General features: G+C 36.7%; 1 protein-coding gene across 7 annotated transcripts in view; it reads left to right on the top strand.

Moving 5' to 3' along the window:
- Window positions 1-16,729, top strand: part of IMMP2L (inner mitochondrial membrane peptidase subunit 2) — a 449,643-nt gene that overhangs the window by 91,621 nt on the left and 341,293 nt on the right. Inside the window, exon 4 of one of the 7 annotated variants that reach the window (XM_057403703.1) lies at window positions 12,188-12,329. The exons of the other annotated variants lie outside the window; for them this stretch is intronic. Coding sequence (XP_057259686.1) covers window positions 12,188-12,314 — 127 coding nt within the window. The 3' untranslated portion in view covers window positions 12,315-12,329. Of the gene's footprint in view, window positions 1-12,187; window positions 12,330-16,729 lie in introns of those variants that run through there. 7 annotated transcript variants of the gene reach the window in all.

Here is a 16,729-nt window from a genome sequence, read left to right as displayed (position 1 = left end):
ATTTTCATGTGCCTTAGCATGCCTTCCAGGAGAATCTGCTCGAAGATTTTGCCAGTCACAGAGGTGAGACTGACTGGTCTGTAATTCCCTGGGTCATCTGTTTTCCCCTTCTTGAAATTGGGGGTTATATTTCCCTTTTTCCAGTCGTCGGGAACTTCACCTGAGTGCCTTGAGTGGCACAGCTTACACATATTAGCAATATCATGCATAGTAAATTAACATTAATTTAAAACATTTTACAGTATTATTATGTGGCTTCTGGTTAACTGGTGGAGAGAATTGCTAAGTGACATTGTTTCTAAAACTTTCTTTAGGAATATCATTTGAATTACTATGAAATGATGAAATGTGTTTGCTTATCTTGTAAACTATTAACTAAAGAATCTGTATTATTAAAGATCTTAAAAATCAGGGTTTTAGTTTGTATATGGAATAAAACAAGAATCTTACCATGAACTTTTTGAGAGACAATACAATATTAAAGGAAATCCTTTCTTTGATGTTTCCTCATTTTTGAGATAAAACAAATAATTCTTTTGAAATTATTTTTTAGTTGCCTCATACAATCTGCATAACCCATTCATTCCCATGTTCATTCAACCTGTGTTGTTGAATAGTGAAAGTCGGCAAGAAATGGGACCTTAGGGGGTTTGTAATGTTGGTGTTCCCTTGCATCTTGTTACCCAGAAGTAGTTTTTTTTAAGGGATGTTTAGAAGTGTTTGAACCCAAACACCACACAACTGTGTGTCTAGTTGCTTTGATTATCAGTTATCCTGATCTTTATAAGAGATCTGAAGTTCTTATTTTCTTTAAAGTCTCAGGAAAAAAGAAAGTTTTAACCATTACAGGTGTTCCTGTCCTGTGCAAACAATTCAGAATACATATGCTAATATAAGATCATATTAGATGTACAGAATTGTCAGTAAACAGATCATGTGATTTTTATGCAAATGTATTGTTTTTAAACCTTTGATAGAGTTGTTTGTTTTTTTTTTAAATGAATGCATTCTAGCATAAATGAGTTGCTAAGTATTCTGATAGGAATATTTTCTATTTGTTATTTACAAGTTTTAACTAATGGTTTCTTCTTTGTATGAATAAACTAAGCTTTTCAAAGTGGAGATGTACTTGAAAAAATTAAGTAGTGCTTACATCCTTCTGACAACTTAATGAGGTGGATTCACTGTCATTTTTGCTTTTTCCTAGAAAACGACAGAGGGAAGCAGGAAGTGGGGGAAGAGGGGAAGGGGTGAAAGAAGAGAGAGAGAGTAGGGAGAGATTAGAAATCAAGTACACCCAAATGTTTCAAATTCTTGAAAGTTTACATATTTGTTTATTTTGGTTTTTTGTTTGTTTGTTTTGTTTTCAAATCTGTACTGTGTTTCACTGTGCATTGTACATAGTACCCCTTAAACAGTGTGTGTGTGTGTTCATTACAACTTTTGGAGGTCTATTCATTTATGCATTTCATTCAGCTGAGATGGTTTTATCTCTATGTCTCTTATGTTGTGGTTTGACATTTTAGAGTAGAATTTTTCTTTTCTTTCAATCCACCTTCAATCACTTGGCTTTATAACCTCTAGAATGTTTTCTCACAGAGATCCTTCTGTAGCATCATGGCTTGTTATTCTCCATGTTGTATACAAAGATCTTTCCCTTCACTTTATTGCATTTATGTCTGTGGAAAAGATAGAAGAGAGAAGGTAGAGTAATATCCTCTCCTCTCCTCTTATTCTTTTATAGAACCTGCAGGTAAGAGAGATAGAAATTTTGAGGAAGTAAAAACTAAATAAAAAAATACACTGTTTCTGCAAGTTCTGTCTTGATCTATAATATGCATTCTGGAGTAGGTTTGGTATTAAACAATGAAAATGGGAAACAGTAACTTTTTTTATAATTCAGAAATCTGAACTAGGACAAATGGGTCCTGACATGATGATATGCGTAAGACTATGCAGTAATGCCCGTTTTTACAGAAAGTTCAAAGTCCGGATAGGGAGATCAGCAATAAGGTGGCACATTACTTAATGTTATTTTGTATGGATCAAGGAAGATGGAGAATTATTGGTATGGAAGTCAGCTCCTGCAAAGACTATTCTTTAGCCTGAGGCAAAATTGAGTTTGAAGCTTTAAAGTTGTATGTGTTTTCTGAAGTGGGCTTTTCTTTTTTATCTTTCCCCCTACCATTGCTCTGTTCTTTTTCATTCAGTAATTTACTACTAATCATGACAAAACTCTCAGAGGTGAAGGGAATTTACAAGAATGTAGTTAACACTTTTGGAATAGCAAATAATACCACATATCAAAAAAACCTGCAAAGTGCAAAAAAGTTTTCTGAGAAAAGAACTTTTTAATAGGTTCAAATTATGTTCATTTATGTAATTCTACCTCAGGAGAGGAACCATACTTAATGCTCCATAACGGTTATAATCTGTTTATAAAGTAGTAGATAGATGTGTTTAAGATACTGATTGCTTTTTCTCTGAGGCTGTTGACTATTCAACCCTCACTTTTTTATTTAATAGAAGCTAATAATTCCCATTTCACCAAAAATGCAACATAGGAAAACTATGTTTTCTTGTTTTGGAAGAGTTGATACAATTTTGGGCCCTTTAAAGTCTATCAGTATTAATTTTATACATTGTTTTTCTGATGCTAACAGTTCTTCATCCTCTTAACAAATATTTTCAAACGAGTAATACAAGCACTGATGTGCAATTTTTATAGTAAAAAATAAACAGCTTCTAGATTTGGAACAAGACTTGATGTGTACCAGTGTTTACTATAAGCTTTATTGCTTGGAAGATAAAATATTTTAATTGAAGCATTTAAGTACAGGTTCCAGTGTACCATGTGAATTTGGAAGTTTTTTTTGTTTTATGTACAGCTGGCTAGGGAAACACATGACAAAACTTGAACTTCAGCACAAAAGAGTGTTTGTGATCATAAGTTTAATTCTTACTTGGAAGTAATCTGCTGTCCCAGAGAGCAACAAAGCATTTTTGAAACAAAATGTACTCTCTGAAACTTCAATGTTAACGGTAAAAACCTTTTACAATTAAAATAGTAGCACCCTCTAGTGTGGTTTAGTTATACAGGATTAAATCCTTTATGTAAGTGTCAGTGTTTCAAGGGATGATAAATCCCTATAGTACAAAGAATTTTATACTAGCATAAATATGTTGAAATTAGAGGTTGTACTGTAGAGATTTGGCTCAGCTGTGAAATGGATTTATAAACACCTGGGGGGTAATCACATCTTAAACACATATAGCTATTTGCAAAGTTGGTCTGTGTCTCTGCTCTTCTGTAGATACTAAATACTTAGGAAAAAATATAATGATTGATTTAACTAATTTTAAAGTTAAGCAATTGCATCAAGATTTAATGCAAAATGAAACCATATTATGATAGAATTGAAATGCTTTTTACTTTATTTACAGTGATTGTTTCTCATAAAAACTAATTTATTTTTTAAAAGGTTAAGGAAGGATGATGAATTGGCTTGCATTTTCTTGTGTCATTAAGCTGCTGCACTTTTTAACCAAGGAACATATGGACATTTATGAGAACTGATGGAAATCTGAAAGTAGTGGTGACAATTAGTGCTTCAATAAATGCTCATCCAACTGAATCCAGCAGGAAGGGCCATCCATTAAGAAGTATTTTGTGGTATTTAAAGCTTATTCAAAACCTTTTGAGGGAAAAATCTTCTGTTCTTGCAAAGTTTTAGATGATTGAATATATTGTTTTCCTACAGATGTGAGATGGTACTCCAACACTTTTTTGGCTTCTTTCCAGAAGCTAGTGGAGTTGATCAAATTAGTTATGCATGTCTTCTATGCCATCATGTTTATTTGTAAATTTTGTAATCCAAGTCTTCATTGTTTGAATAGAGTAACAATAAACAGCAGTTGTAATCCTGACATCTGACCCTCTTTTTTTCATCAGCGTTCTTCAGGACAATCTCTGCTCTACTTTACTCCTTCTTTGTGTCAAAGAAACTTAGGTCTGAAAGGGACTTTCATCTTTTCAACCTTTGCTTGCCTTTATAAGGGATTATATTTTGTCTTATGCTCTTCTGTGACCTAGAATCATAGAATCAACTAGGTTGGAAAAGACCTTTAAGATCATCAAGTCCAGCCTTTACCACGTGATTCCCAAGTCCATCACTAAATTGGTATCACTGAGGGCCTCATGTACACAGTTTTTGAAGACCTCCAGGGATGGTGATTTCACCACTGTCCTGGGCAGCCTGTTCCAGTGCCTGATCACCTTCTTGTTAAAGAATTTTTTTCTGTTATCTGTCCTAAACCTCTCCTGGTGCAGCTTGAGGCTGTTTCCTCTCTTCCCATCGCATGTTACTTGGGAGAAGAGACTGACCTCCACCTCACTACAACCTCCTTTCAGGTAGTTGTAGAGAGTGATGAGGTCCCCCCTGAGCCTTCTCTTCTCCAGGTTAAACAACTCCAGTTTCCTCAGATGTTCCTCATCAGACTTGTGCTCCAGACCTTTCACCAGCTTTGTTGCCCTTTTCTGCTTCAACACCTCAATGTCTTTCTTGCAGTGAGGGGCCCAGAACTGAACACAGGATTCGAGGTGCAGACTCACCAGTGCCAGTACAGGGGGATGATCACTGCCCTGGCCGTACTGTCCACACTATCTCTGACACAGGCCAGGATGCTGTTGGCCTTCTTGGCTGCCTGGGCACAAGCTGGCTCATGTGCAGCCATCTGTCAAGCCAGCATGCCCAGGTCCTTTTCCACAGACCAGCTTTCCAGCCACTCTTCCCCAGGCCTGTAGCATTGCATGGGGTTGTTGTGGCCCACGTGCAGGACACGGCACTTTGCTTTGTTGAAAAACTCATGCCATTGGCCACAGCTCATTGATCCAGCCTGTCCAGATCCCCCTGCAGAGCCTTCCTGTCCTTTAGCAGATCAACACTCCCAGCCAATTCAGACCTCCACAAGCTCTGAATTCAATGTTGTGCTGGTGCCCAAAATGGTCACATTGTTTCTAGCAATAATTACATCACCCCATATATTTTTCTCCAGTAATTCTTGTTAAATTAAATTCATTGTAATTGTAGGAAGTTTTCATATTCTGGAGGCAAAGAATATGTAATCTGGGCACTCATAGCATGTAAGCTTAATCTTCCCCCCCCTCTTCAAGAGGTTAACTATTTTTTCTGTTCATTATATTTTCTTTAGAAGTATAATATTTATGATTTGGTTTGATTTTGTTTTTTTTTTGTTTGTTTTTTGTTTAAGGAGGTGTTAATTTTGTAATTTTAGTATGTACTAAATTATTTGATGTGCATATATTAGATGTGTGTTGTATACAGTGAATATTATAACTAGGAAAAGATTTATTATATTTTCCTTTAATATTTCAGTGCTAAATTTAAGGAAACCTCACAAAGAACTCTGAAGTTACCTTTTAGTGTAATTTGTAACTAGAACTCCTGGAATCCAATGTAAAATTGCCAGTGCATCCATTTATAATTAGTTAACTCAAGCATTACGATCCCAATTGTATAATGCTGACTTGCTTTACAAACTGTATATTTAGATAAGAGTGAGAGACTTCTATGATGGATATTGGTGAGAAGAAACTACAACATGGGACGACCATATTTGACAGTAAAGTAAAAGCACTGATTTATATTGCCCAAGGAAGTTGTAAGTCTTCTGACTTTTGATCATAGAAATATTTTTAACCCTGAAATTTTCACACTTCTAAAATTAGATCGCCATAACTGAGTAAATGTTTTTTGTGCTTTTAGTAGGTGTTGTATATTTTGTAGAATTAGCTGTATTTCCTTCAGAAAGCAAACATTTCATTTCATTTCTTCAGAAACATTTTTATACTATCATCATGCTATCCCCAAGTTCTGGCAATGCATTAGAGACCTGAAGGCATCTGCCATGAATGCTGTAGGTAAAGATACACCTGCTTTGGTGCATAAGGATGAATTTGGAGACCTCTAAAAGTCCCTTATTCTCTCTGATTCTGTTTAAGAATTAGGCTTTCTATGGAATCATGTTCCCTAGTCCCTGTGAAACAATTTGCAGAAATTAAGGATGAAGAATACTTTGTATCATTGAAGAACTTATATTGACTTTGTGAAGTTCTTTTATGAAGTTGTATTATAATATGATGTACAGTGTTTACAATGTTCTATTCTCATGCAAACTATGCAATTTTGTCTTTTTGTGAGATGATATTATATTAGTTAGGAGAAATATATTATTAGTTAGGAGAAATCAGAAGTAGTTTGTTCATTCACTTATTCTCCATGCCGATGATTCATAAGACTGTTTTCTTTTGTACAGTGGAAGTGATATCACGGGAGACTATTTCAAATTCTTTTTAATGTGTTCTTTAACAAATCCTTTGCATTTCTTTGCAGCTTAACATAAACTTTTCTGTTTCCTGCCTCTAGTGTTTAATTTTCTATAACGCTTGCTAGATTTCCATGTGTTGGAGTTGAGTTTGGGGAAAAGGAGTTTATAACGAAAATTTTGTTCTCAGAATTTAGATACATGAGTAATGAAATACTGAAACTTTTTAATGATTTTGTTTTTCCCTTTTTGTATGAAAAACAAATAAATTATTGAAGCAACTGACTGCTGAAACTTTACATTGCTTCCAATGAAGTGTACCCATCCAGAAGTGTACCTTTGAGCCCTTTTCTAGCCTTTCACTTTTGGCCAAACAGGAAAAACTAAGCTAAAAGAACACTGGTTATGAAAGAGATGAAGACCGATTTTTCATTTTTACTGCTTTTTCTTTCTTGCCTTTTCTACTAGAATTTTATCTGCTATGTAGTGATTCTGCCAGGAGTTCTGGTGTTAAGAATTTGTAGAACTCCAGAATGCTCTGGGCAGTGTTCCTGCCAAAAACATAATTAGATTCTAGAAAAATATATCTTCAAATGGAAAGAGTGTAAATATAGAAAAGTTGATAATTGGATACTAAAAGGCATTAAATACGATTTACAGAATTTTTTATCTATAATCCATTGGCTTGTCTTTCTTTTCTAAATTTGGAAAAGTATTCTGTGGAATGCAAAATGACAGTCAAGAATTTAGAAAGAATTCTTCTTTCCTAGTATCTTTGTTGCTGATACATTTTAATGTGCAGTGATAACCTTCCCAGTCCTCATTTTATGTAAACCAAACAAAGCTCTTAGAATTAGCATGTAAGCTTAATAATGTGATGCATTTTCACACTTTCATTTTCCTGACTATCGTAGAAGTCTTAAATCCATGAACTGTTGTTAGCAGTACAGAAGCAACAGTCCAGTTTCTAATGCCAATCTCAAATTTATCTGAAGTCTGTAAAAACTATAAATAAAAGATGTCTTTATCAGCTCACAAATTAGAGACTGACTTTGATCACATTCTTGTTAAAAATACTAGGGAGAAAACTAACAGTGTGCATCTATATAATCACTAGAAATTGCTGCTTTTTCACTTCTTAAAAGGAAGCAATTGTAATTGTAGACTTTGCTGAAAGAGTTACTTTCCAGTTCTTGATTTGAGCTCAGTTATATCCAGATTTCTACCTCACAGCTAAATCTGCATTTATCCAACTGCTTTGTCACATGAGCTGTGGTGTTTTTTATTTTGTAGAAGACTGAAGAAGTAAAGGCAGTTTCTGTTACTGTCGTCCCACCACATTCAATAATTTGTTAAGCTTTCCTGCAAAACATTATTAAGTTTTAGTCTACATTTCTATAATAATACTGATATCATTATATGGTACCTGTTACCTGAAGTATGTTCATATAATAATTCAGATGGAAATATCAGAGATTGTCATCTTCACATATGCCAAATGACTTTTTATATGTAGCATGTGTTTTGCAGAGATGCTGAAATATAGAAATGGCCCTGCTAATCATGTAGATATCAAAGTAAGAAATGCCTTTGTAAAAGGGGAAACATCTTAAGCTGTCTTTGTGGTGTTTTGGTTAAGAAGGTTATAATTTACAGTAGCTGCTGCCCAAATTCATTAAAGTTGGTAGCAAAGAGCAATGCAGGTATGAAAATGCCTCAAGGTGGTGGACAGCCTTTTCCTTTGCTCCTTTTGATATCTGAAATACAACTTTATAATTTTGAGAATTATAATGAGTATCAAACTGGAATAGCTTCCACATGTTTACATCCTTCATCTCATATATAAAGCATGACACTTAATCTTGTCTGTTTCAAAACATCAGACCCTTTATGAAGGTTTAACTTCACCCTTTTCTGTTAGGTCAATATTTGAAGATTATTCAAAACCAGTACTGGCTGATTCCTTGTTTATTACTTTTATTGATGATTTTGTAATTGGTACCCTGTAATGCTAATAACTTTTGAAATAGGGAAGTGTTTTGATATTTATTAGGGACTGTAGTGATAGGACAAGGGGTAACGGAGAAGAGAAGGCTGCGTGGAGACCTCATAGCAGCCTTCCAGTATCTGAAGGGGGCCTATAAGGATGCTGGAGAGGGAGTATTCATTAGGGCCTGTAGTGATAGGACAAGGGGTAACGGGTTAAAACTTAAACAGGGGAAATTTAGATGGGATATAAGGAAGAAGTCCTTTACTGTAAGGGTGGTGAGGCACTGGAATGGGTTGCCCAGCGAAGTGTGAATGCTCCATCCTTGGCAGTGTTCAAGGCCGGGTTGGACAGAGCCTTGGGTGCCATGGTTTAGTGTGAGGTGTCCCTGCCCATTGCAGGGGGTTGGAACTATATGATCTTAAGGCCCTTTCCAACCCTAACTATTCTATGATTCTATGAGATAGAAAAATAGCCTATACTTTCATTTAGATCTTTCTTTTTCATTTAAAACACAAGTTAATAAAATAGCTGTGATCATTCCTAGTGAATTTCTGTGTCCTACACCCTAAAACCTTAAAGGCTACATATTTGTTCTGCAGTTGTTTTCATTTGTGAAATGAAATATTGTCTCTTAAATTCAGGAGCTAATAAGGAATTTTCTAGAATGGCTTGCCAAAGTTCTGGTCTTGCAATTTTATTTCTTCTTTCTTGGGGAGTTGATTGCAATATTGGAATTTTTCTTGAAAGATGATAATTTTTGTGCAGTTTAGCAACATAATTACACAGCATATTAGATACACAGCTTTACTTGTAATTAAAAATTGATAAGTCTACTTACTTGATCCCTGGTGAGAACTCCTTGTTCAACAAGTGCTACTTAAGAAATAACTTCTTTTGCTTATGCAATAATGTCTTTATTCTGTCGAAGAATAACTTCTAAATGGGTGCTGATATAACAGCTGATGTCACCATTTTCTCTCTGCAAAGGTCTTTGGTACCTGGTGAAATTAAGTTAGAATTAAAAGTATTAGAAATATGAGAATGGTAATGCACACTGGACCTGTTCATTGGGAAAGAGTATTAAAAACGGAGGCAAATTAGTGTTGCAAAAGCCATGGTATTCTGCCCTGCAAAATACAGGGAAATGAAGGAAGACAGCTTTCTGCTTTTCCTAACTTCATAACAGACTAAAGATTCATATTCATCCAATGCAAGGTTAAAGTACTAGGAAAAGGCTGCTGAACTAGGTCTAAGAGTAAAGGTAATCCACCACTTACCTGGGAGATTATTCCAATGGGTAATTGTTATTGTGAAAAATTTTCCACTTGTATCCAGTTGGGAGTAACTTGTACCCATTACCCCTCTTCTTTTCCATGTCAATCCTTGTAAAAAGGGACTCTGCCTTCTTTGTAGCCAGCCTTTATATACTGGAACATGGTGATAAGATCTCCCCTGAGCCTTCTCAAGACTGAACAGACTCAGCTCTCTCAGCCTTTCCTGACGCAGCTGGCTTCCAGTCCTCGGATCATCTTTGTGGTCCTTCTCTGGACCCTCTCCAGCCTGTCCACATCTTTTTTTGCATAGCAGGGACCAAAACTGAACACAGTGTTCCACCTGTGGCTTGACAAGTGCTGAGGAGCATGGGATGATGACATCTTTATCTCTGCTGGTGATGCCCATGTTGATGTAATCCAGTGTCCTGTTGGCTTGCTTTACTGCGGCAGCACACTGTTCACTCATATTGAGCTTGCTGGCTCTCAGGACCTCAGGTCTCTTTCCACAGAGCTGCTCCCCAGCCATGTAGATCCCAGCCTGTGCTGCACTCCTGGATCATGTTTTCCAAGGTGCAAGACCTTGGACTTTTTGAACGTTGTAAGTTTCTTCTTAGCCCACTCTTTCAGCCTATCCAGATATTCCTGCAGGGTGGCTTTACTTTCCAAAGTGTCTACTTCCCCACTCAGTTTCGTATCATCAGCAAACTTTGTCAAGGTACACTTGATCCCATCTTCCAGATAACTTATGAAGATATTAGACTTCATTGGGCCCACTATCTATCCCTGGGGCACCCCACTTATGACAGGTTGACGGCTGGAAAAGAAGCTATTTACCACCCACATCTGGGCAGGGTCTGTCAGCTGCTTCCCCACCCAGCACACGGATCACTTGTCTGGACCATAATGCGTTAGTTTGTCTAGGAGGAGGGTTTGGGGAACTGTATCAAAAGCTTCAGAGAAGTCCAGCTAGACAAAGTCCACTGCTTACCCCACATCTACCAAGTAGGTTACTTTGTCATAGAAGGTGGTCAGGTTTGTCAAGTATGATTTGCCCTTGGTGAATCTATGCTATTTATTCCTAATCGTGCGCTTCATGTGACTTGTGATAGCCCCCAGGAAGATTTGCTCCATAACTTTCCTGGGGATTGAAGTAAACTGATGTGTCTATAATTTCCTGGACCCTCCTTTAGGCCCTTCTTGTAGATGGGAGTGATGTTATACTTCTTCCAGTCTTGTGGGATATCCCTGATCCTCCATGACTTCTCAAAGATTACAGAGAGCAGCCTCGCAGCAACGGCAGCCAGCTTTTTTAACACCCTTTTTTACACGTTGTCAGATCCCATTAATATGTGGTGGTCAAGCTCCTGTACATACCAACTCTTCCTTCACCTGCGGTGGGCCTATGTTTGCATCAACCTGGATTTTTGTTCCAAAGGCCTGGGGTTCAGCAGTGCTAGTAAAGACAAAGGTGAAGAAAGAGTTGAGAACCTCTGCCTTTTCAGCACTGTTGGTGACTAATTCACCTCTCCGACTTAACAGTAGACCAGTATTTGACTTCTGTTTCTGCTTGTTGTTTATGTACCTGAAGAACTCTTTCTTGCAGTTCATGACTTCTCTGGCAAATTTCAATTCAAGCTGAACTTTGGCTTTTCTAATTGCATCTCCGTACACCCTGGCAATGCCCTTGTATTTCTCAATGACCACTTTTGAGGAAGCCAAGGAATGTTTGTCACTGCTCTGGCTGGCTTGGCTTATTCCCCAGTTGGTTGCAGTGGTGTGAGTGCTGCCACTTTGGACCCTGCTTCCCAAGTCCTTCAGTTTAAAGCCTGCCTCACCAACTTGGTCAGCCTGCTGCCAAAGATTCCCTTGCCTTTTCTAGACAAGTGGATCCCATGCCTCCCTAACAGGCTACGGTAATCAAAGAATGTCCTGTTATCAGCAAAGCCAAAACCCTTACAACAGCCACAAATCCAGGAATTGATTGACATTATATATTTATTTCTGTCTGCACCCTTTCCTCTAACTGGTAAAATAGAAGAAAATATAACTTGGTCACCAATACTTTTTGCTTGCACACCCAGGGCTGTTTATTCATCATTTCTGCCAGATTCTTCCAGTGACGTTTGTGCCCACATGAAAGAGTGACAATGGATAGTAGTCTGTGCTCTTGACAAGTTTGGGCATGCTCTTGGCAGTATCTTGGACCTTAGCTTCTAGGAGGCCAGCAGATGGGTGCCTCTGTGCCCCTTAACAGTCACCCACTATGAGTACTTGTCATTTCTTTTTTCAGTATCCACTGTGTGCTGGTACAGTTTCTCCTTGCAGACCTTGCTTGTGGATGTCTAAAGCCCTTAAAGCTTCCTATCTATTTTTGATTGTAATATTGGAGGGTGGTGGCTGAAGCAGAGTCCAGCTTTTGTAGGTCACCAGGGTCCAAGGTGCTCATCTACTGGTCTCCGCCACAGAAGCATGGTTCTGAAACCACTTGTCTCCTCTTATACTGCACAGCCCAGTAACTGTTTCCTGAAGCTTGGCAACCTGACACAACAGATCATCAGCCTGTGCACATCTTTTGCAGGTACTTACCTTTTCTCCATGAGGAAGGTCTGGGCACTCATTGCAATTTACCGTCTATACTGAAGTCTTCTTCCTTACCAGTTCCTTCTGGGTGGAACTGTCATACATCTTGGGGGCTTCCTCTGTAGGAACACTGGTTTTAACTCTGAGGTGAGTGTCCACCACTATGGCAGAGACCTAGAGCACTTCCCTGGGCTGTGGGCCTGCAAGCAGGGTGCACAGCCCTTCTCATGAACCCTTCTGTGCAAACTGCTGCTCCCTCAATCCTTGTTTGCATGCCCTGTTCACGGTGCTTCTGTTGACTTGCATCCCAGAGATCAGAGATCTTTTATGTTCTTGTTAGAACTGTGATGGAGAAAAACCACTACACAATTATTTGCTTTTTTGATGGAAAGATGTTTCATTAATTATTCCCTCACCCTGGAAATTATTCATACTTCGTATATGAGGGGTCAGGAACAGATCTTTGTGGACAGAAACAGTCACAAAGCACTAGAATGCTTACCTCATGTAAAATGGGGGGGGGGGGGGGGGGGGGGACGGGATAAGGGCTGGTTATGAGTGTCATTTTACAGGGATTTCTAAGTATTCAGGCATCACAACTTTTTGGCAGCCTGATTTGCAGGTCTACACTGGTTGTAGATCATCCACCAAAAGCACGGGAAGGATGGAAACAAATTGCTGGAAGGAAAAATATGAGAACAGAGAGCACGACGCACATTTCCCTTAACTCCATCAGTCATGCCCCAGCTATGTGAATGGTTTTTCACTTCTAAAAGGTAACAGTAAATTTGTTCCATCTTTATCAAATTACTTGCATCAGCTTAACTTTTCTCAAGCACAAGTGAGCACCATGTTACATAACCAAGGCGTTACTTGCTATGTGAGTGTTATGCTTGCTCTATATTCATAGACTGGGGATGAGAGTGTGTCCCAGAAAACTTGGCAGAAGAGATAGGAAAGATTATAAGACAAGTTGCCAAAAAACATATTTCTGGGTTGTTAGGGATTTTCTTTATTTTGATTCTTTATTAAAAAAAAAAATAAATCTGTTAACATTTTGCAACTTGTCATTTTAGAGCACATGAATAAAAATTTATATTTCTTGGTTAATTTATCTTAGTGCAACATTGAGTATGGTTTACCACTACTGCTTTTCAACCACTTATGAAAACAGGAGAAGAAACAAAGAACTTACTTAGCTGCACATATGTATGGCCAAATTAAATGTGTAACTACAAAATGAAGATACACAAAAAATTTTAGGAGGCAAAGACATTATTCTCAAGAACAAGTTTATTTTTGGCAATATTAATATATAATATTTTAGGACCACATTGTTTTTAAAAATACAAGAATTACAGTTATGAAAAAGTGATACAGCTTTTAACAATGTGAAGTAAACTGTCTGGTAGTAGTAGTAATTACTTTGTTGTTACCTTCTTACAACAACAGGAAAAAGTGCAACACCATGACTTGTTCAGTTCAGGACTGAGTTTGCAAACATTATAATGCATATGGCCATATATGACAGAAGGCCTCTGATTAAAAAGGGAAATTACATTTAATCTTATAATTTCATTCACTTATTTTGCATAAACATAGGTCATGCTAAGAGTTTGGCAGTCCTAATTTGTTAATTTAATTATTACACTTCTGCAGTGCTTCTCAACAGTAGGCAATACTGAAATATTTCACCAAGCTAGAATGATTCTATTGATCTCAGAGGAGCTATTGTATTGTATAATTAATACCAGTGTAATCAAAGTAAGAGTTTCTTTTGTATGCCATTAGAGCCCATTCCTACTCTACATGCTATAAAGGGACATGAGAGCTTACAGATTTGAAACCAGATCTGTAGAACAGTTTTGTCAGGTTTTACTCATCTATTTGCTTGGTATTTCAGTTAAGCACCCGTAATAATGTTTTTTATAGTTAAGTACACCCTTTCCTGTGATAAATAAGGAACCTCGCAGGGATTCAGAATATATGAAATTACAAAATAATTACTTTAAAAATTGTTTTTTTCAACAGTAAATTATACTGAGTGGTGAAGTGCCATTGGTATATTGTATCTGAAAAATATATTGCCTCAGCCAATTTTAAGCTGATTTCGTTCTTTTTTTCTTCTGTGCCTTAAAAAATATTTCATACCAGTTTCTTTATTTCAGTTACACGTTCTCCATTTTGTTTCAAAGCTGATTTTTTAGAGTGCCATCATTTTCTAGGCATTCATTCTCAAGGTTAGCATTTATTAGTCCTAATGTTCCATATCTTTCCTCCTTGTATATACCTTTTTCAGTCTACCTGCAAAGCATTTTTGTTTGTACTTTCAGATCCCTACTGTAAATTTTCTGATACACATAAATAATTTACTAAATTATCACCCGCAGTTATAAATTTTAAGTCCATTTGCACGTCTGAGTTTCCTCTCCTCTGAAAACTAGATTGTCAGTTACTTGAGGTGTTTTCTATCCTGTAAAACAACTAGTATGTTAGTAATTCTTAAGAAAGATAATTATTTCATACGTTTATGTGGTGAAGTGTTGAAAGATTTTCTACTTCCACCATGATTTATAAAATAGGCAACCAAGGGACCACTTTCAGTGTTTTTTTTATTATTTTTGGATTTTCAGTGTTTATTTAGAAAGGAAGCATTACTTACAAGCAATAGTCAGGAAACATTCAGATGTGTGCTTCTAATTTGTTGAGGTTTCCAAAACTAAGCTCTTCAAAATTGTGCTGCAAGTCTTGTTTTGGTCTTTTTTTTTTTTTCCCCTATCTGGAAAGAAAGACTTATAGACAGGGGTAGTGAGTAAAAAAAGGCAGGCTTTTGGGCACACAAGCCCATATCTTAAATGCAAGCAGCCCGGCTGTATGTTTTTATTAGTAATTCTCCCTCCAAAACCTGACTTATACATTTAAATGTTCTCAGCTATAACAGCACCATGACTTTTGACTTTACTGGCATTAAGTTGACCTAGAGAGTAAACCACATAAAAGCATGAGTGTGTATTATTATATTTATGAGATATTTTATTATATTTTATATATTTATGAGATTTATATTTATTTTCAGCTGTGAAAATTTGAAACTTTACCTAAAAGTACTAAATAATAAAGAATATATTAGCAATGAATAATATTACTCATGTAATATCCCTGGTAGGGCTACAGTCTTTGTCCTGGAGAGAGTTAAATTTACATTTCTATAGTTTACGAAGCATTGTTAAAAATATTCACCCTTTCCTTAATTCTAGAACTGCTAGATTCTGAAACTTCAGGTCTTCTCTGGAACTTTTTTCCCAGTTTTAAACTTACATACAGTATGTTAGCATTGTAGGAACAGTCTAAATAGGAGAATTTTTTGCTATAAGCAGGCTTGAGTGGTAAGAAAGGCTGTGATAAGGAGAAAAGCTTATCTTAACAGGTATTCCAAGAAAACTCAAGCTGTTCTGTAGTAATGAAGCTGTCAATAGTATTACTTGTATTTACTGCTATGGTAGGTAGAAAAAAAGTATCAGAAAGAAAACTTTTAATCTGTTCTAAAATGAACTAGAAAGGAGATGAGGAAGTTTACACAAAAGATGTCCGTTACTTTCCCTTAGTATTTTTCCAGCTTTTCTGTTGAATAGCCTAGACAGAACCGAAGTTGTTAAGGGAGAAGCAAGGTTTCTCAAATGGATAGCCTCTGACAGAAGGAGAGTAAGCAGTAAGAATGTATGCTCAAGTTTTGTATTAGTAGCACAATGTAATTCAGCTCTTTGATAAGACTTGTGTTACTTAATGTGTTATTATTAGCCAAAAAATGGAGGATGAATGGAGAGGTAGAAAATGTTGCAGAAGATAAAACACCATTTCAGCAACTTAAATTGGGAAATACTCTAGCAAAGCTGACAGTGAGCTGAATGGCATGATTGCAAAAGAAATTCATCTGGATAACAGGAAAGGAAGTCATCCTAAATACTTATTAGAAATGTCTCTGAGCCCTAAAATTACAACCACTCAAACAAAATATGGTTGAAATCAGACTAACATCAGAAATGGGTGCTAGTACATAAAACTAGCTAGCTATGTAATTGTATTACATTGTATAGCCAAATTAATCTTGCTGCAGTTTTTCTTGTATGCTTCTTTGAGCTGATGTCCAATTTAAAAGAAACTAAAAATCCTGTGATGCTTGCTGATAGTGAACAATGAGGAATACTAGAAGAAATCAAGATGGGACTACTAGCACTGACAATGAATTAAAAAAAACAAACTTCTCATAAGAAAAAAGGGACTTTAGAAGGACTGGTATGAACTTACAGATGAAATGATAAATTATTTGAAATTTCGAGTGTGTTTACTTCACGTGGAGATCACTGTAACTGGATGCTATAACTTTGTAAAGATCATGAGATCTGTGATATTACGTAGTTTGGGATTAGGAAATACCTCCTTCAGCATAGTAGCCTGTTAGGTAGCACCGTTGCCTAGGAGCCAAACTCTGCTTTATTTTAGCTGAAGTGGCTTTGTGTACTTCATCTCAGTGCTCCAACCA

Source organism: Pezoporus wallicus, unplaced genomic scaffold (genome assembly GCF_028554395.1).
Source record: "Pezoporus wallicus isolate ANWC-B61680 ecotype Strahan unplaced genomic scaffold, APGP_CSIRO_Pwel_v1 contig_7274, whole genome shotgun sequence".
Taxonomy (NCBI): Eukaryota; Metazoa; Chordata; class Aves; order Psittaciformes; family Psittacidae; genus Pezoporus; species Pezoporus wallicus.
The sequence above is the reverse complement of the archived record's forward strand: the minus strand, read 5'-3'. Positions and strand labels throughout refer to the sequence as shown.